The 27,838-nt window shown below is 39.7% G+C and overlaps 1 protein-coding gene across 10 annotated transcripts in view; it reads right to left on the reverse strand.

The window, feature by feature from the left end:
• Window positions 1–27,838, reverse strand: part of MCMDC2 (minichromosome maintenance domain containing 2) — a 96,136-nt gene that overhangs the window by 45,105 nt on the left and 23,193 nt on the right. For 3 of the 10 annotated variants that reach the window (XM_055349476.2, XM_055349479.2, XM_055349478.2), the window contains 5 exons: window positions 25,147–25,313; window positions 24,526–24,705; window positions 20,130–20,272; window positions 16,140–16,249; window positions 193–1,221 (listed from right to left, as the gene is read on the reverse strand). In XM_055349476.2, coding sequence (XP_055205451.2) covers window positions 1,055–1,221; window positions 16,140–16,249; window positions 20,130–20,272; window positions 24,526–24,705; window positions 25,147–25,313 — 767 coding nt within the window. In that variant the 3' untranslated portion in view covers window positions 193–1,054. The other 7 variants (XM_063709239.1, XM_055349482.2, XM_055349481.2 and 4 more) reach the window with 4 other exon arrangements.

Consider the following 27,838-nt stretch of genomic DNA (forward strand, 5'->3'; position numbering starts at 1 on the left):
CTTCTGAAAACTAATACTGTTTACTCCCTGCTCCTAGTAGGTATTCAGTAATAGTGAACAACTCCCTCCGGGTCCTGTGGAGAGTGGGAGAGGTCCAGCTGTATAGTTAAGCATCTCTGTTAAGGGACCAATTTTGAAAGAATTGATGCATGGTAACATCTTGGTTAATAAAGTGGCAACTTGGTAATGACATTTTGCTTTTCTGTGAATAGAACTGATCTTTTATTAAAGTTATGGAAACTGAACTAAAAAGGATTTATAAATTTTACAAGATGGATTTGTTTTCTCATGGTGCCCCTATCTTTTCAAAGCAGATATCTTCCCTCCAAAAATGAGGACTAGATTTGCAAGTTGGTTTCTTTGCCTTTTGGAGCCTTTCTTGTAACCAGTTAGGGTTAGAGAGTCAATTTATAAGTTATTGGCTCCTTGTTTCCGTGTAAAGTATTTTTTTCATTTAACCTAGCGTATACGTATGGAAAACTTCCAAGGCTTTTCCCAATTCCATATTTAGGGCTTCTAAAACAGTAGTATGTAATGGACAGGCCAGTAATAAAGTATGAAAAGGCCTTATATTTGAAGCTTCGGGTTATATAAAGTATTTACTCATCAGTTTAGCAAGTTCACAAGTGGAAGAAAAATGTTTTAGAGTAATTTGTAGGTAAAGAGTTATTGCCATCTTGTGACAGTAGAGTGAACTACATAAAGGTTGCCATTTTACACACTGCTCAAATTGCAACATTTACATTTTTATCTGTTCACTGGTATTCTGGGCTAACCAGGTTTTTCTTTATAGTATTCTCCTTGACAACTTTATCACTTTAAATTGTCCACATTGTTCTAAGTTTTAAAATTCTGTTGGTTTTAGAGGTTTGGATTAGTATTTATCCCATTAGCAATTAGTTTTGAGGGGACTATATTTTATATTTTTAAAAACAGTATTGTAATATATTCCTGTACAGAGTATTATCAAAGCATTACTTCAAAGTCACTCTCAAAATAGTCACACTTTTTCTCCACTGCTTAAGTAGGAATGAACAAAAATTCCTCAAATTACTTATTCATCACTAGAGAAAATAGTTGTCCCAGGTCCATATGTGGCAATAAATTGTTCCAGCTGTTGTTGGCACTGAGTCAGATAGAGATCCCTTTGCTCTAAGTATTCTTCATTATACAGTTCAAATGGAAATACTGCATTCGGAGCAACACAAAATACAGTGGCCCCTAAATGAAGAAGATAATAGAGTGTAAATGACAAATACTCCTTAAAATGACAAGTATGAAATCACATTTTCAACCAAAATATTTTAATGGAATCTTAAAAATTAAGTCTGAGCCCAAGTGGTTCTGTGAAAAATAAAAGTTAAAAAATTAAGTTCTGACCTATTCAGTAGAGTATTTCAATAATCATTACTGAAATCTGACTCTTGTTTTCTGAAACCCAGAAAGCAGGTTCAGTAAATGCACAAGCATTGTTACCAGGGCCAATGGAAGAAGTATGTTGATGTTTATATTTTAAAGTTTGGAACTAGAAACTTGCCTTCTACTGAAATAATCATTATAGTTTTGAAGCTGATGAGTGATGTGAGGAGGTGACAGGAGTAGGGAGAAAAGGTACTCGAAGGTAAGGAAATACTAATCTTTATTTGATAACGGTTAAGTGGACGATCAAAGATAAAGACATTGTAGTACATTTCTCAGTTGTTAAAACCATTCACATAAAGGCAGACAACATAAATCTATGGAAGGGTTTCAAGACCATTCTAGGGGAAAGGACAGATTCACTTTGAATTTGGCCATGATTTCCTGAATGTGACATCAAAAGTACAGGCACCAAAAGAAAATACACATAAGTGGGACCATATCAAAATTTAAAACTGCATAAAACAATACAATCAACAGTGAAAAGGCAACCCATGGAATGGGAGAAAATACTTGCAAATCATATGTCTGATAAAGGGGTCTATAAATCCACAGTAAGAAAATAATCATTAAAAAATAGGTGGAGAACTAATAACGTTTCTCTAAAGAAAAACAAATGACCAATAAGCACATGAGAAAGATGTTCAACATCACTAATCACTAGGAAAATACAAATCGAAACTACAATGAGCTACCACCTCACACCTATAAGGATTTATTATAAAAATAAAAAACAGAAAATGACAAGTGTTAGAGAGGATGTGGAGAAATTAGAAGCTTTGTGCACTGTTGGGAATGGAAAATGGTGCACCCACTGTGGAAAACAGGATGGCGGTTCATCAAAAAGAGTAAACAATTACTGTATGATACAGCACTTTCACTTCTGGGTATATACCCAAAAGAACTGAAAGCAGGGTCTTAAAGAGATATTAGCACACCCACGTTCATAGCAGTGTAATTCACAATAGACAAAGGTGGAAGCAACAGAAATGTCCATTGACAGGTGAATGGATAAACGAAACATTCTATTTACATACAGTAGGATGTTATTCAGCCTTAAAAAGGAAGGAAATTCTAATACATGCATAATATGGATGAACCTTGAGAACATTATGCTAAGTGAAATAAGCCAGTTATGAAAGGACAAATGTATGATTCCACTTATATGAGGTACCTAGAGTAGTCAAATTCATAGAGGCAGTAGAGTGATGGCTCCCAGGAGGAGTAGAGGAGGAAACGAGGAATTACTGTTTAATGGGTACGCAGTTTCAGTTTGGGAAGATGAAAAAGCTCTGGCGACGAAGAGTGGTGATGGTTGCCCAACAGTGTGAATGTGAATGTACTAAACACACTGAACTGAACATTTTAAAATGGTTAAAATAAGTAGATTTTATATTTTACTTCAATTTCAAAATTGACCATGAGGAGGTAAGCTCTTCTCTTTTATTCATTAATTCATTGAACAAGTACTTAATGTGACAGGCCAAGAGTACAGTTTAGCAACTGTGCCAAGCAGTGCCCACCTTCCTAGAGCCTCGTAAGAACAGCCTCAGACTTCTGACTGCTTCCTTTCCTACCTGATCTTCTCTGAAAGCTTACTATCTCTTAAGAACACTGCTTTCCTTGTGCCTCTCCAAAATGAAGCTATTTTTTCCCAAACATCCCATATACATAGTGTCACAAGACACAGTCAGAGCCTAGCTTGCTGCCCCTCTGCTGCTTCCAGACCATTCTTTCCCACGCTTCCCTTTTGGTAAAAAATTCTTTCTCCTTTGATGCTCAGTGCCACCTGGTTTTACTATCCTTCTCCTTCTATAGTCAACCAGCAGCTCTTAGCACTTTGCTCAAAATCTTCCTTTCTCCCCTAATACCTGACATTCAGTGATTTTCATGTGGATAACCCATTTAACTCCCTTGCGATGTCCCACCTTTCCCTTCTGCCTCAGCCATACATCCCACGGTCATAGGAAACTAGTATCACCAGAAACTTACTTCAAAACCTTGAGTTCCCACTTACTTCAAAACCACAACCCACTCCCCTACTCTACCTCCTATGCTTCCAGTTCACTTGCTCAAATGTTTAGGTCTACAGAGACCCCCAATCTGCTTCCTCTAATTCACTTCCTTCCTTAACCAGCTTAAAAGTCCCTCCCTTTAGCCAGTCCCCCCACTCCTTTGCCCCTCAGCACCACTCTGCCACACTCACCTATCAAAACTTCAACTCTGCACGAACCCAACCATTCACCTTGTGCTGGCACCAAGGCTGCTAGGCAGAAAATCACACAACTGGCATTTCTTCTTTTCCCTTTAAGTGAATCACAGTAACTCCAAACGATCACCTGCCTGGCAACCCTGCTGAGTTTCCCTCGGACACTTCTCTTCTAGCCCCCACAATAACTATTATATTCCATTCTTTCCTCCTCAAACCTTTCATTTTCAGCTGATGACATCAAGTAAAGTATATGGCCAGACTTACAAACCTACCTGGTTCTGTATCCATTTTCTTCCCATCTGTAAAATGGACAGTACATGTACCCTGGATCCTAACCCCTCTCACCTTTTTTGTACTTCACTTGTTGATCTTCCTGTCTTTCTATAGTGTTATTAGTTTACTGCACATCATATGATTTTATACCTTCTATCTTTAAAAAAAAAAGTTCCTTCCTGAACCACACATCCTTCTCCAGCAATTCCCTCATTTCTTTCCTCATCTTCATAGTTTGTCTATGTGTGCTGTCTCCATAGCCTCATCTCCATTCCCACGCCACTGAAATATCTCTGATCATGGCTACCTACAACCTTTAGGTTACCAAACTGAATCTTACTCAAACTCTCAGTAGCATGTGATTCAGTTGACCACTCTGCCCCTTTCTGGAAAAACTCTCATTTCTTAGAAAGAAAATCACACAACACTTGATTTTCTTTCTACATTCTAGGCTGCTTCTAAGCCTCCTTTGTTAGTTCCTCCTCCACAACCCCATTTATAAATACTGGAATCTTCAAGGGCAGTCCTGGGGTTCCCACTAGTCTCCATCTAGGTGATTTCATCCATTCCTTGGCTTTGAGTACCACCTCTATGCTGGTGATTCCTAAATTATATTCCTAGGTTAAAACTTTTCTCTAAGCTCCAGATTCTTTTATCTCTCTATTGATATATCCGTAGGATATCTCCTTTAAAAAAAAAAGTTATATATATACTCACACTTTTCCTCCACTGCTTAAGTAGGAATGAACAAAAATCATACATATATATAAATATATAAATATATATAAATATAAGTATATAAAATATATATAAATATATAAAATATATATAAATATATATATAAATATATAAAACTTTTTTTTTTTTTGAGATGGGGTCTGGCTTTGTCACCTAGGTTGGAGTGCAGTGGCGTGATCTTGGCTCACTGCAACCTCTGCCTCCCAGATTCAAGCAATTCTCCTGCCTCAGGCTCCCGAGTAGTTGGGATTACAGACGCGCGCCACTACGCCCAACTAATTTTTGTCTTTTTAGTAGAGACAGGGTTTCACCATGTTGGCCAGGCTGGTCTTGAACTCCTGTCCCTGTGATCTGCCCACCTTGGCCTCCCAAAGTGCTGGCGTGAGCCACCGCTCCTGGCCGTTTATTTTATTTTTTTTAATTAGGGTCTTGCTATGTTGCCCAGGTTGGTTTCAAACTCCTGGGCTCAAGCAATCCTTTCGCTTTGGCCTCCCAAAGTGCTGGGATTACAGATGTGAGCCACTGTGCTCAGCCTATAGAATATCTCAAAGTTATATCTATAATTTGATTTTTCTCCCAGCTCTTTTTCTTTCTTTCTCCCCAATCTTGGTAAATGGCATGATTATCCACCCAACTACTCAAGGCAGAAACATGGGAGTTTTCCTTAATTACCCCCTCTCCTCCCTTCCGCTGCCCCCAACTCTTAAATCTAGTTCATGAGCACAACCTATTGGTTTGTACATCTAACATGTATCTCTAATTCACTAATTTCTTTCCATTTCTACTGACTCTACCTAGTTGAATCTCTCATTATCAACTAACTGGACTACAACAACTGGTCTCCCACTTTCTGCTCTTAACCATTCTCCATACCTCCAACCCATTCTCCATACCAACTCCAAACATGGTATTTCAAAAATATAACTGATCACATTAGTTCTCTGTTCCTCATTGCACTTGGATTACAATCCCAATTTTCTACCATGGTCTGTCTGGTCTTACTTTCCTCTCTAACCTCAACTACGATGCTTACTCTGCTTACTATGTTTTAGCCACCCTGGCCCTCTTTCAGTGTTTTGAAAACACCTGCATATGTGGTTCCCCTCTAATTTGACTTCTCATTCTTCAGCTATCAGCTTAAATAAATATCATTTCCTTAGAGAGGTCTCCCTGAAATCCAAAGTAAGTCCCTTCCATTGTTCTTTCTCATAACATCCTGTTGATTTTCTTCATAGCATCGATCTCAATTTGTATTATATATTCATTAGTGTCTTTAGTTTTTTTTTTTTTTTTGGATACAGGGTCTTACTCTGTTGCCCAGGCTAAAGTGCAGTGGCATGATCATGGCTCATTGCAGCCTTGACCTCCTGGGCTCAAGCCATCCTCCCACCTCAGCTAACCGAGTAGCTGGGACTACAGGTATACACCATCACACCCATCTATTTAAAAAAAATTTTTCTGTGTAGATGGGAGGTCTCACCATGTTGCCCAAGCTGGTCTCGAACTCCTGGGCTCAAGTGATTCTCCTGCCTTGGCCTCCCAAAGTGCTGGGATTACAGGCATGAGCCATGATGCCCCGCCATGTGTTTACTTTTTTTTTTTTTTTTAAGACAGAGTCTTGCTCTGTCACCCAGGCTGGAGGGCAGTGGTACGATCTCGGCTCACTGCAACCTCCACCCACCAGGTTCAAGCAATTCTCCTGCCTCAGCCTCCCAAGTAGTTGGGACTATAGGCACACACCACCACACCCGGCTAATTTTTGTATTTTTAGTAGAGATGGGGTTTCACCATTTGTCCAGGCTGGTCTCAAACTCCTAACCTCAAGTGATCTGCTGCCCCGGCCTCCCAAAGTGTTGGGATTATAGGCGTGAACCACTGCGCCCGGCCCATGTGTTCACTTTTTAATGTCTGTTCTCTCACTAGGCTGTAAGTTCTACCAGGGCAGAGACTGCAACTTTTTTCACTACTATGTAACTAGTGCCTAGCACCTAGTTATCATTCAATAAATATTTATTGACTCACATATTGGAAAAAAGATCACGAATATTTAGTTCAAATAGTGATAATTATGAGGCATATTATGAGAACATATAACACACTATAATTTTAATACATCAATCCTCAAATTATAATTAACCTCAAATTACCTTTACAGTTTTACTTTAATATATACAGCCATACCTCAGAGATATTGCAAGTTCAGTTCCAGATCACCACAAAAAAGTGAATATCACAATAAAGCAAGCCACGTCAATTATTTGTTTTCCCAATGTACATAAAAGTTATATTTATCCTATATTGTAGTCTACTAAGTGTGCAATAGCATTATGTCTAAAAATAAGATGCAAACATACCTTAATTTAAAAAATGCTTTATTGCTAAAAAATGCTAAAAATCATCCTCTGCCTTCAGAAGTCATAATCTTTTTGCTGGTGGAAGGTCTTGTCTCCATGTAGATGACTGCTGATTGATCAACATCAGCATACTGTTTGTTGAAGGTTGGGATGGCTGTGACAATTTCTTAAAATGAGACAATAATGAAGTTTGCTACATCAATTGACTCTTCCTTTCATGAAAGATTTCTTTGTAGCATGTGATGTTGGTTTTTTTTTTTTGGTCATTTTTATTTTATTTATGTTTTTTATTACACTTTAAGTTCTGGGGTACATGTGCAGAACGTGCAGGTTTGTAACATAGGTATACACGTGCCATGGTGGTTTGCTGCACCCATCAACCCGTCACCTACATTAGGTATTTCTCTTAATGCTATCCCTCCGCTAGCTCTCCCCACCAACAGGCCCCGGTGTGTGATGTTCCCCTCCCTGTGTCCATGTGTTCTCATTGTTCAACTCCCACTTATAAGTGAGAACATGTGGTGTTTGGTTTTCTGTTCTTGTGTTAGTTTGGTGAGAATGATGATTTCCAGCTTCATCCATGTCCCTGCAAAGTACATGAACTCATTCTTTTTTATGGCTGCATAATATTCCATGGTGTATATGTGCCACATTTTTGTTATCCAGTCTATCATTGATGGGTTTTAGGGTGATGTTGTTTGATAGCATATTTACCCACAGTGGAACTTCTTTCAAAATTGCAGGCAACCCTCTCAAACACTGCCACTGCTTTATCAACTAAGTTTATGGACTATTCTAAATCCTTTGTTGTCATTTCAACATTGTTCACAGAATCTTCCCCAGGAATAGATTCCATCTCAAGAAACCACTTTCTTTACATCCATAAGAAGCAACTTCTCATCCGTTCATGTTTGATCATCAGTCTATAGCAATTAAGTCACATCTTCAGGCTCCACTTCTAATTCTAGTTCTCTTGCTGTTGCCACCACATTTGCAGTTACTTCCTCCACTGAAGTCTTGAACCCCTCAAAGTCATCCAGGAGGGCTGGAATCAACTTCTTCCAAACTCCTGTTAATGTAGGTATTTTAACCTCCTCCCATAAATCATGAATGTTCTTAATCACATCTAGAATGGCAAATCTTTTCCAGAAGGTTTTCAATGACTTTGCCCAGCTCCATCAGAGGAATCATGACAGTGATGGACTTAAGAAATGTATTTCTAAAATAACAAGTCTTGAATGTTGAAATTACTTCTTGATCCAGGGGCTGCAGAATGCATGTTAGCAGGCATAATAACAACATGCATGTCCTTGTACATCTTCGTTAGAGCTCTTGGGAGGCCAGGTGCATTGTCAATGAGCAGTAATCTTTTGAAGGGAATCCTTTTTTTTTTTTCTCTTGAGACAGAGTCTCGCCCAGTCACCCAGGCTGGAGTGCAATGGCACAATCTCGGCTCACTGCAACCCCCGCCTCCCAGGTTCAAGCAGTTCTCTGCCTCAGCCTCCTGAGTAGCTGGGATTACAGGCACCTGCCACCACACCCAGCTAATTTTTGTATTTTTAGTAGAGACAGGGTTTCATCATCTTGGCCAGGCTGGTCTTGAACTCCTGACCTTGTGATCCACCCGCCTCGGCCTCCCAAAGTGCTGAGACTACAGGCATGAGCCACCACACCCAGCCCTGGGAATCCTTGTTTTCTGAGCAGTAGATCTTCACAGTGGGCTTCAAATATTCAATAAACCATGTAGTAAACAGAAGTGCTGTCATCCTGGCCTTGTTGTTCCCTTTCTAGAGTACAAGCAGAGCATAATTAGCATAATTCTTAAGGGCTCTAAAATTTTCAGACTGGTATATGGACATTGGCTTTGACTTAAAGTCAGCAGCTGCATTAGCTCCTAACAAGGGAGTCAGCCTGTCCTTTGAACCACTGAAGCCAGGCATTGAAGTCTCCTTTCTAGCTATGAAGGTCCTAGATGGCATCTTCTTCCAATAGAAGGCTGTTTTGTCTATATGGAAAATCTGTTGTTTAGTGTAGCCACCTTCATCAATGATCTTAGCTAGATTTTCTGGGTAACTTGCTGCAGCTTCTCCATCAACACTTGCTGCTTCATGTTGTACTTTTATGTTACAGAGATGGTAGCTTTCCCTGAGCCTCATGAACCAACCTCCGGTAGCTTTTGACTTTTCTTCTGCAGCTGCCTTACCTCTCTGAGGCTTCATAAAATTGAAGAGAGTTAAGGCCTTGCTCTGGATTAGGATTTGGCTTAAGGGAATGTTGTGGTTGGTTTGATCTATCCACACCACTGAAGCTTTCTCCATATCAGCAATAAGGCTGTTTTGCTTTCTTATCATTGGTGTGCTCACTGGGGTAGCACTTTAAATTTCAAGAAGTTTTTTTGTTTGTTTGTTTGTTTTGAGACGGGGTCTCCCTCTGTCACCCAGGTTGGAGTGCAGTGGCATGATCTTGGCTCACTGCAACCTCCCCTCCTAGCAAGACTCTGTCTAAAAAAAATTGAAAAAAACTATCAATATACCTAACTGAAATTCATTATGAGAAGAAAAGTAACTAAAGGTGAAAAAAATCTTCACATGGTTTTTTCTCCCTCCCTCCCTCCCAAAATAATAAATGCTATTTATTTATTTATTTATTTATTGAAACAGTCTCACTCTGTCTCCCAGGCTGGAGTGCAGTGGCACCATTTCAGCTCACTGAAACCTCTGCCTCCTGGGTTCAAGCGATTCTCCTGCCTCAGCCTCCTGAGTAGCTGGGATTATAGGCGGCCGGCAACAGGCCCAGCTAATTTTTTTTTTTTTTTTTTGTATTTTTAGTAGAGACAGAGTTTCACCATGTTGGCCAGGCTTGTCTTGAACTCCTGATCTAGGGTGATCTGCCTGCCTCGGACCCCCAAAGTTTTAGGATTACAGGTGTGAGCCACCACGCTCGGCCTCCCTCAGTAAATACCTCAAGAAAGTCTTGACAAAATAGTCACTGTACTAGTCCATTTTCATACTGCTATAAAGAACTGCCCAAAACTGGGTAATTTATAAAGGAAAGAGGTTTAATTGACTCACAGTTCAGCATGGCCGAGGAGGACTCAGGACACTTACAGTCATAGTGGAAGGTGAAGGGGAAGCAAGGCACCTTCTTCACAGGGCAGCAGGAAGGAGAAGTGCCAAGTGAAGGGGAAAGAGCCCCTTATGAAACCATCGGATCTCATGGGAACTCACTCACTATCACAAGAACATCACCCCCATGATTCAGTTACCTTCATTTGGTCTCTCCCTTGACATGTAGGGATTATGGGGATTACAATTCAAGATGAAGTTTGGGTGAGGACACAAAGCCTAACCATATCAGTCCACCCCAACCCCTCCCAAATCTCATGTCCCTTTCACATTTCAAATCCAATCATGCCTTCCCAACAGTCCCCCAGAGTTTTAATTCATTCTAGCATTAACCCAAAAGTCCAAGTCCAAAGTCTCATCTGAGATAAGGCAAGTCCTTTTCACCTATGAGCCTGTAAAATCAAAAGCAAGTTAGTTACTTCCTAAATACCATAGGGGTACAGGCATTGGGTAAATACACCTGTTCTAAATAGAAGAAATTGGCCAAAATGAAGGGGCTACAAGCCCCATGCAAGTCCAAAATCCAGCGAGGCAGTAATTTTTTTTTTTTTGAGATGGAGTTTTGCTCTTGTTGCCCAGGCTGGAGTGCAATGGCATGATCTCATCTCACTACAACCTCCGTCTCCCAGGTTCAAGCGATTCTCCAGCCTCAGCCTACCAAGTAGCTGGGATTGTAGGCACCCGCCACCATGCCCAGCTAATTTTGTATTTTTAGTAGAGACAGAGTTTCACCATGTTGGCCAGGCTGGTCTCCAACTCCTGACCTCAGGTGATCCACCCACCTCAGCCTCCCAAAGTACTGGGGTTACAGATGTGAGCCACTGTGGCTGGCCAGTCAAATCTTAAAGTTCTAAAATGATCTCCTTTGACTCCATGTGTCACATCCAGATAATGCTGATGTAAGAGAGGGGCTCCCACAGCTTTGGGCAGCTCTGCCCCCGTGGCTTTGTAGGGCACAGCCCCTCTCCCCACTGCTTTCACAAGCTGGTGTTGAGTGTCTGCAGCTTTTCCAGGTGATGGTGCAAGCTGTTGGTGGATCTACCATTCTGGGGTCTGGAGGACAGCAGCCCTCTTCTCACAGCTACACTAGGGAGTACCCAGTGGGGACTATGTGGGGTCCAACCCCACATTTCCCTTCCTCACTGCCCTAGCAGAGGTTCTCCATGAGGGCTACATCCCTGCAGCAAACTTCTGCAGGGATATCCACACATTCCCACACATTGTCTGAAATCTAGGCAGAAGTTCCCAAACCTCAATTCTTGACTTCTGTGCACCCGCAGGCCCAACACCATGTGTAAGCCACCAAGGTTTGGGGCTTGCACCCTCTGAAGCAACAGCCTGAGCTATACGTTAGCCCCTTTTAGCCAAGGCTGGGATGCAGGGCACCAAGTCCCGATACCTCACAAAGCAGGGAGGCCCTGGGCCTGGCCCACAAAACCATTTTTCCTCCTAGGCCTCTGGGACTGTGAGGGGAGGGGCTGCTGTGAAGACCTCTGACATGCCCTGGAGACATTTTCCCCATTGTCTTGGTGATTAACATTTGGCTTCTTGTTACTTATGCAAATTTCTGCCCTGCTTGAATTTATCTCCAGAAAATGAGTTTTCTCCTTTTTACTGCATAATCAGGCTGCAAAATTTCTAAACTTAACTGTTCTGCTTCCCTTTTAAATGTAAGTTCCAATTATGTCTCTCAAGTTCAAAGTTCCACAGATCTCTAGGGCAGAAGCAAAATGGCGCCAGTCTCTCTCTTTGTAAAGCACAGCAAGAGTCACCTTTATTCCAGTTCCAAACAACTTCCTCATCTCCACCTGAGACCACCTCAGCCTGGACTTCATTGTCCATATCACTATCAGCATTTTGGTCAAAGACATTCAACAAGTCTCTAGGAAGTTCCAACTTTCCCACATCTTCCTATCTTCTTCTGAGCCCTCCAAACTGTTCCACCCTCTGCCTGTTGTCAAGTTACAAAGTCAAGTCCACATTTTTGGGTATCTTTATGGCAGCACCGCACTCTCTGCAGTACCAATTTACTGTATTAATCTATTTTCATACTGCTATAAAGAACTGCCTGAGACTGGGTAATTTATAAAGGAAAGAGGTTTAATTGACTCACAGTTCAGCGTGGCTGGGGAGGCCTCAGGAAACTTACAATCATGGCAGAAGGTAAAGGAGAAGCAAGGCACCTTCTTTCAAGGCAGCAGGAAGGAGAACTGCCAAGCGAAGGGGGAAGAGCCCTTATAAAACCATCAGATTTGTGAGAACTCACTCACTATCATGAGAATAGCATAGGGGAAACTGCCCCCATGATTCAGTTACCTCCATCTGGTCTCTCCTTTGACATTTGGGGATTATGGGGATTTCAATTCAAGATAAGATTTGGGTGGGGACACAAAGCCTAACTGTGTCAGTCACTAAGTAAATATATTCAGCCATATGGCTGGGCGTGGTAGCTCACACCTGCAATCTCAGCACTTTGGGAGGCCAAGGAAGGTGGATCACTTGAGGTCTTGACAGTTTGAGACCAGCCTGGCTAACATGGCAAAACCCCATCTCTACTAAAAATACAAAAATTAGCTGGGTGTGGTGGTGCATGCTTGTAATTCCAGCTACTCAGGAGGCTGAAGCAGGAGAATCGCTTGAACCCAGGAGATGGAGGTTGCAGTGAGCCAAGATTGTGCCACTGCACTCCAGCCTGGGTGATGGAGTGAGACTGTCTCAAAAACAAAACAAAACAAAAAACTCAACCATATTCTATCACAGGAGTCCTTAATATAATAATACTATAATTCTTCAATTCAAAGACATATATTTTCATCTTATTACCGTACTCCAGTTGTATCTTAACAATTGATGGCATGGCATGGTAAAATTGGCAGAATTTTTTCTTTACAGCACATAAAATAATGTGTCTTAGACTTAATGAAATGTGGTCTTAAACATAGACTAGGAGAAGCATGTAAAGATAAAGCAAATTGATAATCTTCAATAAACCTGACAAAAAACAAGCGATAGGGAAAGGATTCCCTATTTAGCAAATGGTAGTGGGAAAACTGGCTAGCCATACGCAGAAAACAGAAACTAGACCCCTTCCTTACATCTTATACAAAAATTAACTCAAGATGCATTAAAGGCTTAAATGTAAAACCTAAAAGCATAAAAACCCTAGAAGAAAACCTAGGCAATACCATTTAGGACATAGGCATGGGCAAAGACTTCATGACTAAAACACCAAAAGCAATTGCAACAAAAGCCAAAATTGACAAATGGGATCTAATTAAGCTAAAGAGCTTCTGCACAGCAAAAGAAACTATCATCAGAGTGAACAGGCAACCTACAGAACCGGAGAAAATTTTTGCAATCTCTCCATCTGACAAAGGTCTAATATCCAGAATCTACAAGGAACTTAAACACATTTACAAGAAAAAAAACCCCATCAAAAAGTGGACAAAAGATATGAACAGACCCTTCTCAAAAAAAGACATTTATGCAGCCAACAAACATATGAAAAAAAGCTCATCATCACTAGTCATTAGAAAAATGCAAATCAAAACCACAATGAGATATCATCTCACAACAGTTAGAATGGTGATCATTAAAAAGCCAGGAAACAACAGATGCTGGTGAGGCCGTGGAGAAACAGGAACGCTTTTACACTGTCGGTGGGACTGTAAATTAGTTCAAACATTGTGAAAGACAGTGTGGTGATTCCTCAAGGATCTAGAACCAGAAATACCATTTGACCCAGCAATCCCATTACTGGGTATATACCCAAAGGATTTTAAATCATTCTACTATAAAGACACATGCACACGTATGTTTATTGCAGCACTATTTACAATAGCAAAGACTTGGAACCAACCCAAATGCCCATCAATGATAGACTGGATAAAGAAAATGTGGCACATATACACCATGGAATACTATGCAGCCATAAAAAATGAGTGCATGTCCTTTGCAGGGACATGGATGAAGCTGGAAACCATCATTCTCAGCCAACTAACACAGGAACATAAAACCAAACACCACATGTTCTCATTCATAAGTGGGAGTTGAACAATTAGAACACACGGACACAGGGAGGGGAACATCACACACTGAGGCCTGTTGGGGGTTGGCGGGGGCAAGGGGAAGGAGAGCATTAGGACAAATACCATGCAGGGCTTAAAACCTAGATGACAGGTTGATAGGTGCAGCAAACCGCCATGGCACATGTATACCTATGTAACAAACTTGCATGTTCTGCACATGTAACCCAGAACTTAAAGAGAAAAAAAAATAGGTGGGACACAGTGGCTCACGAATAGGTGGGACACAGTGGCTCACGCCTGTAATCTCAGCACTTTGGGAGGCCAAGGCAGGCAGATCACCTGAGGTTGGGAATTCCAGACCAGCCTGACCAACATGGAGAAACCCCATCTCTATTAAAAATACAAAATTAGCTGGGCGTGGTGGCGCATGCCTGTAATCCTAGCTATTCGAGAGGCTGAGGTTGCTTGAACCTGGGAGGCAGAGATTGCAGTGAGCCGAGATGATGCCATTGCACTCCAGCCTGGGCAACAAGAGTGAAACTCCGTCTCAAATAATAATAAATAATAATAATTTAAAAAAGAAATGCTAATTAAAAATGATAAAGCAAATTGAAATGAAAAACATATATATATCCTCCCTAACTATTATTTAGTATTGGTTGGGAACCAGCATTATTCTCTTTTGGTAAATAAAACTAATTCAGGATGATATTTAACCTCTTTTAGGGGCCATAAATCTCTATTTCATAAAAATTAATGCTCTATGTTCCTAGGAAAAAAATGTATAAGGCACACACATATGTACATTTGTATATTATTTAGGGATTTGCAAGCCCCTATACCAAGCATCTACGGATCCTAGATTAAGAATGCTTGACATTTATAGAACAAAGACAATTATAGAACAATTTATAGAACTTTAGACAATAATAGAACAAAGTTCTAATATTCGAATGGATCTCTGCAAACAGGTATTACAATATAAATGTAATTTAAAGCAAATGTAATCACCAGCACATACACACAGGAAAGCTAGTGTTAATACATTCTTTAAGTCCCGGGGCTGGAACCAAGGTTTGGTTTGAAGAACGGTATCGCTAATCAAAATTAATGTCTCATCTAATTCAACCAAGAACTTTGGGAGAATAACTCTCCTTTATCCTTACCTTAAAAACCTCTTTTGCGTGTTTATTAGCAAAAGCATAATAAGTGCCATTCATTTCAAAAAATTAAATGCTATAGACATAGTATTAAAACTAGTAATTCAGCAAAGGTGGTGATACAAGATAATCAGATTTTCTTTTCTTTCTTTTTTTTTTTTGAGATGGAGTCTCACTCTGTCACCCAGACTGGAGTGCAGTGGTGCAATCTCAGCTCACTGCAACCTCCACCTCCCAGGTTCAAACTATTCTCTTGCCTCAGCCTCCTGAGTAGCTGAGACTACAGGCACCTGCCACCACACCCAGCTAATTTTTGTACTTTTAGTAGAGACGGGTTTTCACCATATTAGGCAGGCTGGTCTCGATCTCCTGACCTTGTGATCCATCTGTCTCGGCCTCCCAAGGTGCTGGGATTACAGGTGTGAGCCACCACACCCAGCTGATGATCAGATTTTCTTTTGCTATCTTGCCTAACTCCACTGTGGGGGATTGTTTGATACCTAAATGTTGCAAGTTATTTTAAAAGGAAGATAAATTAAAATCATTTTATGTGTTGTAGTAAGTACTTTTTCCCCCAGAATTCTTTAAGCAATGCAAATGTTCAAATATGAAAACAATCATGCATAATAAGGAATTTAATATCAGATGATGATACTACCCAGAAACAGTTAATAAATACCCAAATTAAAACAGGCCTTACCTGGTAGAGATTTGTTATTCTTTAAAATAATATTTTAAAAATATATGTAACATTTTAATTTAACCAACTAAGAATATTTAAGGTTAAATAAAAGTTATTTGTAGTGATCATTAATAATTTAATTCATTACCGTATTTCAATGTGAGGGATGTTTCAAATAGTAAGGCTGCAATCAGCACATCTTCTTTAAGCACTTTGTTCCTTAAGTTCAGTCGTGCATGGGCTTCAGATAGGAAAACGCTAAAAAAGAAAATAGTTGCCAAAGAAAATATGTTGATATTATAAAAATAATATATATTTTGGCAGGAACAAACCAAGATATATATGAACCTTAGCCACACCTAAAACATATTCTTACTTTAAAAAAATTTTTAGTTTCTTTTCAAAGGATTTTTTTTCCCCACTGACTTAAATAGACTGTTCCAGAACAAGCCAGTATCCTTTTGGTTTCCATCCTGGCTTTTATTTATCATTCCACACTCCCCTCCCCTCCCAAAGTTTTGTTCAGATAAATACACAGTTGGGAAAATTAATCTAACTAAATATCTTTTACAGACAAATCCTTGACTTTTAGTCCTTCATTTATCTAAAATCCTCATAGATTTGCAAGATTTTTGTTTGCAATTTCAGCATTGGAAGAGATCTTGGAATTCAAAGTTCAAACTTTCATCAGAAAACTAAATTTCCTCTACAACATCCTGGGCTATTCATTTTCCAGTCTCTTTTGGACCTCTCCTAGCATTCATGGCTTCATGAGGCAATCCGTTCCTTTATTTTTAATTTTTTAACCAGCTTCCATTACCTGAAAGATCTCCTTCAAGCAAATGTGATGTATCTGAATGACTGCTGAACTTGGGAATCAGAAAACCTAGGCTGAGTCTCTAGAATTTACTAGCTGTATTACTTTGTATAAATCATTTACTGTATGAGATTTTTTGAAACTCAGCTGTAAAAGGCAGATAAGTAAAGGCATTTGAAAGTTTTGCAACTAACTATAACCATAACTAACTATAACCAAGATTCTATCAATCTAAGCTAAAATTAGTTTCACTGCAATTTCTACCCACAGGTCTCTTGTTCTGTCTTCTGAGACCTCTTAATATGATGCTCTTCAGATATGCAAAGATAACTTTTCGATTGCTCCGTGTTTTCTCTCCTCCAAGTTAAATATTTCTAGTTCCTTTACTATGCTATGAGACATAATTTTCAGCTCCTCACCCATGATGGCTACTCTCCTCATGACCTAATTTGGTTAATACTCCTTTTCACAGCAGTACGACAGCAGTTTTGACCGTCACAGTAGAGATAAGGCATAACTAGCATTATGTTGCTCTTGATATATATTCTATTAATATGACCCCAACTCTCAGTATTATTAATAGCCATATTACATTATTTACTCTTATTAAACATAAAAAGAATGAAATATCAAATCCTTTTCATATCTTTTCATATTAAGCCACATTACCATTTTCTCATCAATTCACACTTATACTAGGGAGTCTGGGTATCTAACAGAGGGCTTTACATTTATCCTATTAACTTTCTTCTTTTAGATTAAGATCACAGTTCAAGCTTGTGAAGTTCTCTCCAATACTGCTCATTTATAAATGTAATTATCATGTCTCTGATATCCTCATCCAAGATCCTTCTAAAAATGTTGACCGGGACAGAATATGTATAGAGCCTTTAGAAAGTATTGTTCAGCTCCACTTCTCTAGAAAAGCAAAGATGCTTGTGATTAGGTACCTGTCTGTAGAAATGGCAAAAAAATTCAAGGTTTATGACTCTTCTAGCTAGGGGTTTATTTACTCTGCTGTTTCACAAACCACCCTTAGTATTTATTTCTACAATGGGAAAAAGTAGAGTTATCATATTAAAATTAACTACTTTATTTTTGAAATAATAGCTGCATCACAGCTTCACTGTGTTGTGATGTAGCAGTACCATAGTTTAAACAGTCCCCTACTGATAGACCATTTCTTTATTTGATATAGTATTAAAGTGTAATCTCAAAATAATTGTTAAGTAGAACCAGGAGTAAAATAATTCATTAAATAAATAAATAAATATATTGTTAAAACTGCAATATAAAATAAGACAGATGAAGAACTGGCAGAAAATGTCAAATATAAATCTGTAAGATTTAGACATGTTTAGTTAATTTCCCCAACTGTATATTTATCTTCATAGAGCTGAAAAAATGCTAAAGATAAGCCAAATAGAAGTCAACTCTTTGATAAATGTTTCAAAATGGAAAACAGAATTACATAATGCTTTCTGTTTCCTGAAGTAACATTTAAAATACTCAGATCAAATTACACTGTTGGCTTTTTTTTTTTTTTTTTTTTTTGAGACAGAGTTTCACTCTTGTTGCCCAGGTTGGAGTGCAATGGCCCAATCGCAGCTCACTGCAACCTCCGCCTCCCAGGTACAAGTGATTCTCCTGTCTCAGCCTCCCAAGTAGCTCAGATTACAGGCATGTGCCACCATGCCTGGCTCATTATTTTGTATTTAGTAGAGACAGGGTTTCATCACGTTAGTCAGGCTGGTTGTGAACTCCTGACCTCAGGTGATCCACCCAACTTGGCCTCCCAAAGTACTGGGATTACAGGTGTGCACCACCGTGCTTTAAGAGTTCTATTTTCTCATAATGTTCTTTTCTCTATAGTAAAAATATGTTTTGTATTTGAACTCACATAGTCTCAGTTTACATATGAAAAGATATATATATATATATATATTTTTTTTTTTTTTTTTTTTTTTTTTTTGAGACAGAATCTTGCTCTGTCGCCAGGCTGGAGTGCAGTGGCACAATCTCGGCCCACTGCAACCTCCGCCTCCGGGGTTCAAGTGATTCTCCTGCCTCAGCCTCTTGAGTAGCTGGGACTACAGGCATGTACCACAATGCCAAGCTAATTTTTTTTGTATTTTTTTGGTAAAGACAGGGTTTCACCATGTTGGCCAGGTTGGGCTCAAACTCCTGAACTCAGGTGATCTCCCCACCTTGGCCTCCCAAAGTGCTGGGATTATAGGCGTGAGCCACTAGGCCAGGCTTTTTTTTTTTTTTTTAATTGAGAAGGGGGTCTCACTCTGTCGCCCAGGCTGGAGTAAAGTGGCATATCTAGGCGCTCTGCAACTTCCGCTTGATGGGCTCAAGCAATCCTCCCACCTCAGCTTCCTGAGTAGCTGGGACTACAGGCACCTGCCACCAGGCCCAGCTAGTTTTTTGTATTTTTGGTAGAGACAGGATTTCACCATGTTGCCCAGGCTGCTCTGTTTGTTTGTTTGTTTGTTTTAAATACAGATGAGGTCTCACTATTTTGCCCAGGCTGTTCTCGAATTCTTGAGCTCAAGTGATCCTCCCACCTCAGCCTCCCAAAGTGCTAGGATTACAGGTGTGACCCAGTGCACCCAGCCCTGAGGCTGGTCTTGAACTAAGCTCAAGCCACCCACCTGCCTCAGCCTCCTAAAGTGCTGGGATTACAGGCATGAGCCACCGCGCCTGACCAACACCCATATTTTTTTTCTTTTTTGAGATGGAGTCTCGCTGTGTCGCCCAGGCTGGAGTTCAGTGGCATGATCTCAGCTCATTGCAACCTCTGCCTCCCGGGTTCAAGCAATTCTCCTGCCTCAGCCTCCCAAGTAGCTGGGACTACATGAGCACACCACCACGCCCAGCTAATTTTCTGTATTTTATTAGAGACAGGGTTTTACTGCGTTGCCCAGGCTGGTCTTGAACTCCTGACCTCAGGCAATCTGCCCTCTCGGACTCCCAAAGTGCTGGGATTACAGGTGTGAGCCACCGTGCCCGCCCAACAGCCACATTTTTAAAAACAAGGATTTGCATTTGAAATCAGTGCACTTTTCCCAGACATATCTCATACGTGGCATCCAATAAAAATCAGTTTAGTAAAAAAATTATTAGAGATTAAAATGATGTAACATGATATAACAAAAGGAATTGTGAAGCCTTTAGTCCTTTTGGAACAAGGCCATTTACAAACCAACCAACTAGCAATCAAGCAGAGAAACAAGTGAAATAGGTAAATTAGCAATTTAATTAAACACATCATTTGAAACTCAATGCTGATTTTAAAATCTTGAATTGAATACCTACAGATATTTTAATGCAGATGCTGACAGCTTTGATCCACATACAGAGCCTGTTCTGATTCTGCGACTTGCTAGATAATAGCCATGGGTCATTCTTTCTGCTTCCAAGCTGAATTCTACATTCAAATTCTTTGCAAAAGCCAATAGCTAAAAAGTGTGAAAAATCCAAGATAATCAAGCTTTATTATGGAATCAATATAACAGAAATCAAAAGTATACTGGCACTTTATTTTTACAAGTTTGCATATTTTATTACATAAAAAAGAGTAAATGTCTGGGGCCATCCTGAAGTCACTGAACACTTTAAATCACAGTGTTATACTTGTAAACGATATTAAAGTTTACCCAGAATAATCTCCTCCCTCTCAGTGCAGAAATGTTCTGTGCAATATATTTGAATAACTTTACAACGTCTTTGCTCCCAGTGAAAGGCTCACCTCCCTCAGAAGCTAACTTTCCTTTGAATAGCTTTAATTCTCTGACAGTTTTTTCCTTGTAAGTTTCTCTCATTGGCCTAGAGCTACTTGCCCTCCTTACTTCCCTTCCTTCCTTTTAAAGAACACAACGTTTGGTATGAGGGGAAACATTGTGTTAACTGCTTTGAAGGTGGGCTTTGGTGATTGAGTAAGATTTGGGTAGAGAATAATTCTGCAACACATGATTATCACTGTTTTTTCTGAGTTTTGTGCTTTTTTTTTTCTTTCAGAGTCAGTGATTCCTAGTTTCCAAAGTTCTTCTCTGTGACATAACTTCCAAATTTTTTACTATCCTAGTTATTTTCTAGTTTTTTCAATTCAGATAACTGCAGGAAAAATTAACTATAATAAGGTTACTGTTTTTTTCTGACACTACCTACACCTGGAGAAAGGTTGCTATTAACTATAAAATTTATATGTTATTATTTTTTTATTTATTTTGAGACGGAGTTTCGCTCTTGTTGCCCAAACTGGAGTGCAATAGCGCAAACTCGGCTCACTGCAACCTCAGCCTCCGGGGTTCAAGCGATTCTCCTGTCTCAGCCTCCCGAGTAGCTGGGATTATAGGCGCGTACCACCACGCCTAGCTAATTTTTTGTACTTTTGGTAGAGATGGGGTTTCACTATGTTGGCCAGGCTGGTCTCAAACTCCTGACCTCAGGTGATCCGCCCACCTCGGCCTCCCAAAGTGCTGGGATTACAGGCATGAGCCACCGCGCCTAGCCTATTTTATTTATTTATTTTTGAGACGGAGGCTTGCTCTATCGCCCAGGCTGGAGTGCCGTGGCACGATCTCGGCTCACTGCAAACTCTGCCTCCTGGTTCAAGTGATTCTCCTGCCTCAGCCTCCTGAGTAGCTGGGACTACAGGTGTGCGCCACCACGCCCAGCTAATTTTTTCTTTTTTTTTTTTTTTGTATTTTTAGTAGAGACAGTTTCACCATATTGGCCAGGCTGGTCTCGAACTCTTGACCTCAGGTGATCTGCCCGCCTCAGCCTCCCAGAGTGCTGGGATTACAGGCATGAGCCACCAGGCCCGGCCTAAAATTTATATTTTAAATTTAACTTTTAAAAAAGCATAAAGACAGCTGGGCACGGTGGCTCACACCTGTAATCCCAGCACTTTGGGAGGCCGAGGTGGGTAGATCACGAGGTCAAGAGATTGAGACCATCCTGGCCAACATGGTGAAACCCTGTCTCTACTAAAAATACAAAAAAATTAGCCGGGTGTGGTGGCGGGCACCTGTAGTCCCAGCTACTCGGGAGGCTGAGGCAGGAGAATCACTTGAACCCAGCAGGCGGAGGTTGCAATGAGCCAAGATGGCGCCTCTGCACTCCAACCTGGTAACAGAGCGAGAGAAGAAAAAAGAAAAGAAAAGCACAGAGACATGTCCTAGATTGGACATGTCCTGGATTGGATGTATATCCTGGCTTCTTTGTTTTCTTTATTCTCCACAACTCTCTCCAGGCTTTCAGAACTGGATATACTATTAATAGTATCAATAACCCTCTCTAAGTTCTCTCTAAGATGGCATGATGATGAGCCACCAATATCCTCCTTCAGGAAAGGACTTGTTGCCCCAGCTACTGAGAGTGCTGTCAGCCCCTTCAGGGATTGCCTCAGGACAGTCCACATCACATGAGTGATTGAGGCAGAAGTGGGGGAGGACATTATAAAGTCCGTAAGTATTGACAGAAAAGCCCTCTCAAATACACATTGGCACACTAAACTCCATCTCAGTCTGTGTTCTGGAGAGCTCAGGCTGCAACAAATTCCATCCACTTTGATTTGTGTAATAGACAGATTTATCTTCCAGAGAAACCATTTTTACTATTTCACTTTTTACTATTTTACAGTTCACTCTACAACTGTTCTCTATAGTCTGACAAACCAACTATAAAATCTTTTGCCTGTGCAAGACTTATTGTAAATATGCCAAAATCCTATGACTCCAAAATACAATTTTTGCTCCAGTCAAGCTGGTCTTATTGTTTTCCATGTATACTAATTTCTACTTTTAAGTCTTTACTCCTACTGTTAATTCTACTTGGAACACCCATCCTTTGTGCATCTAAATTTTACCCTTTCTTACAGCCCAACTAATGTCCAGCCTCCTCCATGAAGTTTTCCCAGCTTCTGCATTCTACATGGATATCTTCCTTTCTGAATTCCTAAAATACCTGAGTCAGCACCACTTAGCTTAGCACTTAAATTGTTCCTTAACTATTTTATGTATCTTTTTTTTTTTTTTTTTTTTTTGAGACGGAGTTTTGCTCTTGTCGCCCAGGCTGGAGTGCAGTGGCGCAATCTCGGCTCACCTCAACCTCCGCCTTCCGGGTTCAAGCGATTCTCCTGCCTCATCCTCCCGAGTAGCTGGGATTACAGGCATGCGCCACCATGCCTGGCTCATTTTGTATTTTTAGTAGAGACGGGGTTACTCCATGTTGGTCAGGCTGGTCTCCAACTCCCTACCTCAGATTTCTGCCCTCCTCGGCCTCCCAAAGTGCTGGGATTACAGGCGTGAGCCACCTTGCCTGGCCTGTATCTTGTTTTTAATCTCAATTAAATGATAAACTAAAGAGAAAGTTTATATATCTGTGAGAATATAAAAGAATGGAAATAGGCTCATGTTTGTGAAGTATTCAGTAAATACCTGAATAATTAATAAATCTAGATTGTTTTGGCTTCTCAGGTAAAAAAATGGGCAACATTTGTCAGGGCCATTAGCCTGTCCATATTTAGTACCCTAACTCCTACAGACTACTTTTTTCCTATATAATAAAACCAAAACCAAAACCTTATTATATTATAAATATTATTCTTTATTCTAATCTATGTGAATAAACAATATTCATAATTCATTTTTAAGACGACTTCGCCTTTCAACCTTTTACTCATGCAGTATGCTCACAAGGAAGATAGATATGAAAAAAAATTTTAATGACTCAGACCTCCACTTTCTGATATTCCCTGCCTTTTATCTATCATACCCAGACAGGTGAACTCTACTTGGACAGATTTTTGAGTAGTTAAAAAGGTTTCAGTTGTAAATATGTGAGCACCTTTAATAGCTATGAGAATTATTACTAAATTTACATCACTTACTCTCAGGTTCTCTGAACATGTCACATATGTTTTGATAATGTCAGAGTAATTAATTAAAATGGGTTAGTGAATCATGCTATATATCCCCTAAAGTCAGGACTCGAAGGTATTCATCTAAGGACAATCCCTTTGAATAGACAGTAAAATGTAAATAACTGTATATAGCCTATTATAATTTTCTATAGAAAAATTCTATGTTGGTTTTCTTTCGTTGAGATTCTTTCAGCTGTGCTGATTTGGACAATGGTATAAAAATAAACTGAAAATTTTAATATTCATTACCTAACACAGTTGTTTCTTTAATTATAGCCCTAAATAATTCTAAATAATTTCTCTTTTTTCTTTTTCTCTTTTTTTTTTTTTTTTTTTTTTGAGACAGGGTCTTACTCTATCACCCAGGCAGGAGTGCAGTGGTGCGATCTCGGCTCACTGCAACCTCCAACTCCTGGGTTCAACTGATTCTCCTGCCTCAGCCTGCCGAGTAGCTGGGATTACAGATGCCACCACCACACCCAGCTAATTTTTGTATTTTTTGGTAGAGACGGGGTTTCACTGTGTTGGCCAGGCTGGTCTCGAACTCCTGGCCTCAAGTGAGCCACCCGCCTGGGCCTCTCAAAGTGCTGGGATTATAGGCATGAGCTACCACACCAGCCTAACCCTAAATAACTTCTATGCAATGTCCTTAAAATGTTTAAAAGCTGGAACCAAGATGGAATAAAAGAATCCTAAATAAAGAAAATCCAGCACTCAAAAGGACTTCTATATAATTTGAGAAACATTAGCACAGGCATTCTGGGTAACAGTTTTATCCACTTTTACCTTTTCAAAATCTTCAGTTGTGAACTGTCTAGAAGCTGCATAAAACAGCCCTTCAGGATTAATGGCTTTGTTCAAAGTGTGTTGCACAGTAGGAAGAAATGGGTGGCAGGGAGATGACTCGTTGCAGTTAATCAATAAACCAAATGCCTCCACAAGGTTAGCTGGAATCAAACTGCAATCCTACATCAAACCAAAAGGCAACAGGCAAACATTAAACTTTGTAATTTTCACAATTTGGAAATAATTAATTACAAAGTAATTATTATATGTTGTTATTATTAGTTATTATTTATCATATTAATGATAATTTAAGGTAATTTTTTAATAATCTGGGAACTTTTTGGTGATTGATTTTTTTAAAGCCTCTTTAGTGAGTATTTTCTTATACATTATTCATTAAAGACTCTCTAGTTACCTATTCAAATAGTAATTTCCAGTGAGCAGATATCTGATCTACATGGTTAAAAAACATTACAATTTTTAAACAACTGGGTCATCATGTAGTTCTGGTACTCAACAAAGTATAGAAACAGGTTAATAACAAAAATATTAAGATGTATTAAAATTTATGACTTAATTCCTTGAACAACATTCTAACAATAAAATATACATATACCTTACCATCTGACCAATTAGAGTGTTGATTTTCTGTGCATTTCTCCTTGAAGATGAATCCATATCAACAAAAGACCAAAAACTGCACTGAACTGGAAAAGTCATCTGTTGATCAATATCCTCCCCAAACTTCTTTCCTGGGATGTACACTGTGATGCTTCTGCTCTCCAGAACTAAGTCAGAAGACATTATCCATTTGTTATTTAAGTTCATTTTGGTCTAAATGTCTATAAATTGCTAACATATTATTATATATAATTATACTGTGTAGACTTTGGATAGTGAAAGAAAGTAAATTTGACTGTTTTGCAAGACAATGCTCTAAGTTCTGCCATAAAAAATATGTATTTGAAGCCTTATGTGTCCCATGACTTGATGAGAACCAGGAGTCCAAAGCATGTAGCTGGAATTGTGGCTGGGCACCTGAGTGGACTAGGCAGGGGGCTAAGAGATTGGTCATATAATACAGACTTACAAGAGAGGCTAAAATTAAATCCTGTTCTTTTATGTGGGGAAAATGATAGAAAGCGGGCCATCCATGTGGGAGTGAGAGAGGAAAAGACAGAGACAATATGAACTACAATGACTTGGGGGAAATATAACTCAAATTCAACATGTTCAAAGCCAAATTCATTGTCCCCTCACCTCCCACTTAAAACCCAAACAAAAAATATGGAGCACTTTGGGAGGCTGACACGGGGGGATTGCTTGAGCCCAGGAGTTTGAGACCAGCCTGGGCAACGTGGCAAGACCCTGTTACTACAAAAAATTAGCCAAGCATTGTGGGATGTTACCGTGGTCCCAGCTACTTGGGAGGCTGAGGTGAGAGAATTGCTTGAGCCCAGGAGTTGGAGGGTGCAGTGAGGTATGATGACACCATTGCACTCCACCCTGGGCAACAGAGTAAGACCCTGTTTCAAAAAAAAAAAAAAGAAAGAAGAAGAAGAAGGAAGAAGGAAGAAGGAGAAGAAGAAGAAAGAGGCCAGGGCCATCGCGGAGGACCACGTATCATTTGATTCCATTTATAGTCAGCCATCTATATCCAAAGGGTCTGTCTGCATCTGTAGATTCAACCAACCACTGATGAAAAATATTCAATAAATAAATAAAACAATAACAACAATAAAAAAACACAGTATAACAATTTGCAAAGCATTTACATTGTATTGACTATTATAAGTAATCCAAGGATGATTTAAAGTATATGGGAGGATGTGCATAGATTATATGCAAATACTCTGCCATTTTATATAAGGGACTTGAGCATCTGTGGATTTTGGTATCTGCAGAGGCCCTGGAACCAACCCCTGGAAAATACTGAGGGAAGACTGCCTATGCAATGCTCAGAATAGGCAAATACACAGAAACAGAAAGCAAATAGTGTTTGCCAGGGACTGTGAGGGAGTAGGTGACGGGAGGCAGGGACTGGGGGTTGACTGCTAATGGGTATGGGGCTTCCTTTTGGGGTGATGAAAATATTCTGAAGTTAGTGGTAATAGTAGCACAACTCTGTGAATATTCTAAAAAGCACTTAACTGTACACTTTCAGTGGGGAATTGTATGATGTGTGAAATCTCAATAAAACTGTTACAAAAAATGTAATAGTAGTATTGCCATTCTAAATAAAGAAAAATTAAAATTTTATATTGACATAAATTTTACCTTTTATCTTTATATTGTACAATACTTTTATCTTTATATTGTATAATGCAAATATATGGGCATTTACCTCATAAGTGGAACCAATAGTATTTTGCATATGCATATGTATTTTGTTTTTATCAGAACAGTGGAAATGCTGCACAAAACAATTTTTATTTTACTTCTTGATATGCATACATTTCACCAACACTCTCTACCTTCAGCTTACTGATAAGTGAGGAAGGACTGAAAAGACAAGGAACTATGGATTTGCCCTATCTTTCCCTTTCCTCCTCTGTCATTTTCAGTGTAAGTGGTTGGCAAATACAGGGAAGCAACCAAGTAAGAAAGAGTATGATATGGCTACTTGGTCATTTGTGTTTCTTGAAAGGCCTTTGCCTTCTTTCTGAATTAGAAGTACGTCTAGTTCAAATGAAAAGCATGGCCACTTGGGGTTATTAGCACTCCCTCTTACTCAGCTGAAAATGTGTTGATATGGAAATATAAGCACTGGCTTATAGTGCACCCATGACACATGGGAGTCCAGCAACAATCAGAGAAAGTACAAATTAAGTGTGTTATGAAAGCTGCATAGTGATCACAAATGCTGTATGAAATAGGGCAGGAAGGCACAGTAAAAACAGGCATCCATGTGTCTCCTCTACTCACAGTCAAGTGCCATTATCTCACTGGACTTCCTTACAATACAAAGATAAAATTATTAAAAATTTGAATATGATGACAGCAGAGTTTTAAACCAAATGCCAAGTTCTTGTGGGGAGAGGACATACTAGCAGGGCCAACTTCATGAGTGTGGAACAAGTGCAGTTGTACTGAGGCCCTCCTCTGTAGCAGCCAGATGTTCCACCATCCTTTGATGAAAAAAACTCCTTTTCCCACTGACTAGCTTTGGTGCTGTAGTCAAAAATCAACTGACTATAAAATGTGGGTCTAGTTCTACACTCTCTGATATGGGTTGGCTCTGTCCCCACCCAAATCTCATCACGAACTCCCACGTGTTGTGGGAGGGGCCTGGTGGGAGGTAACTGAATCATGG

This window comes from Gorilla gorilla, chromosome 7 (genome assembly GCF_029281585.2).
Source record: "Gorilla gorilla gorilla isolate KB3781 chromosome 7, NHGRI_mGorGor1-v2.1_pri, whole genome shotgun sequence".
Classification (NCBI taxonomy): domain Eukaryota; kingdom Metazoa; phylum Chordata; class Mammalia; order Primates; family Hominidae; genus Gorilla; species Gorilla gorilla.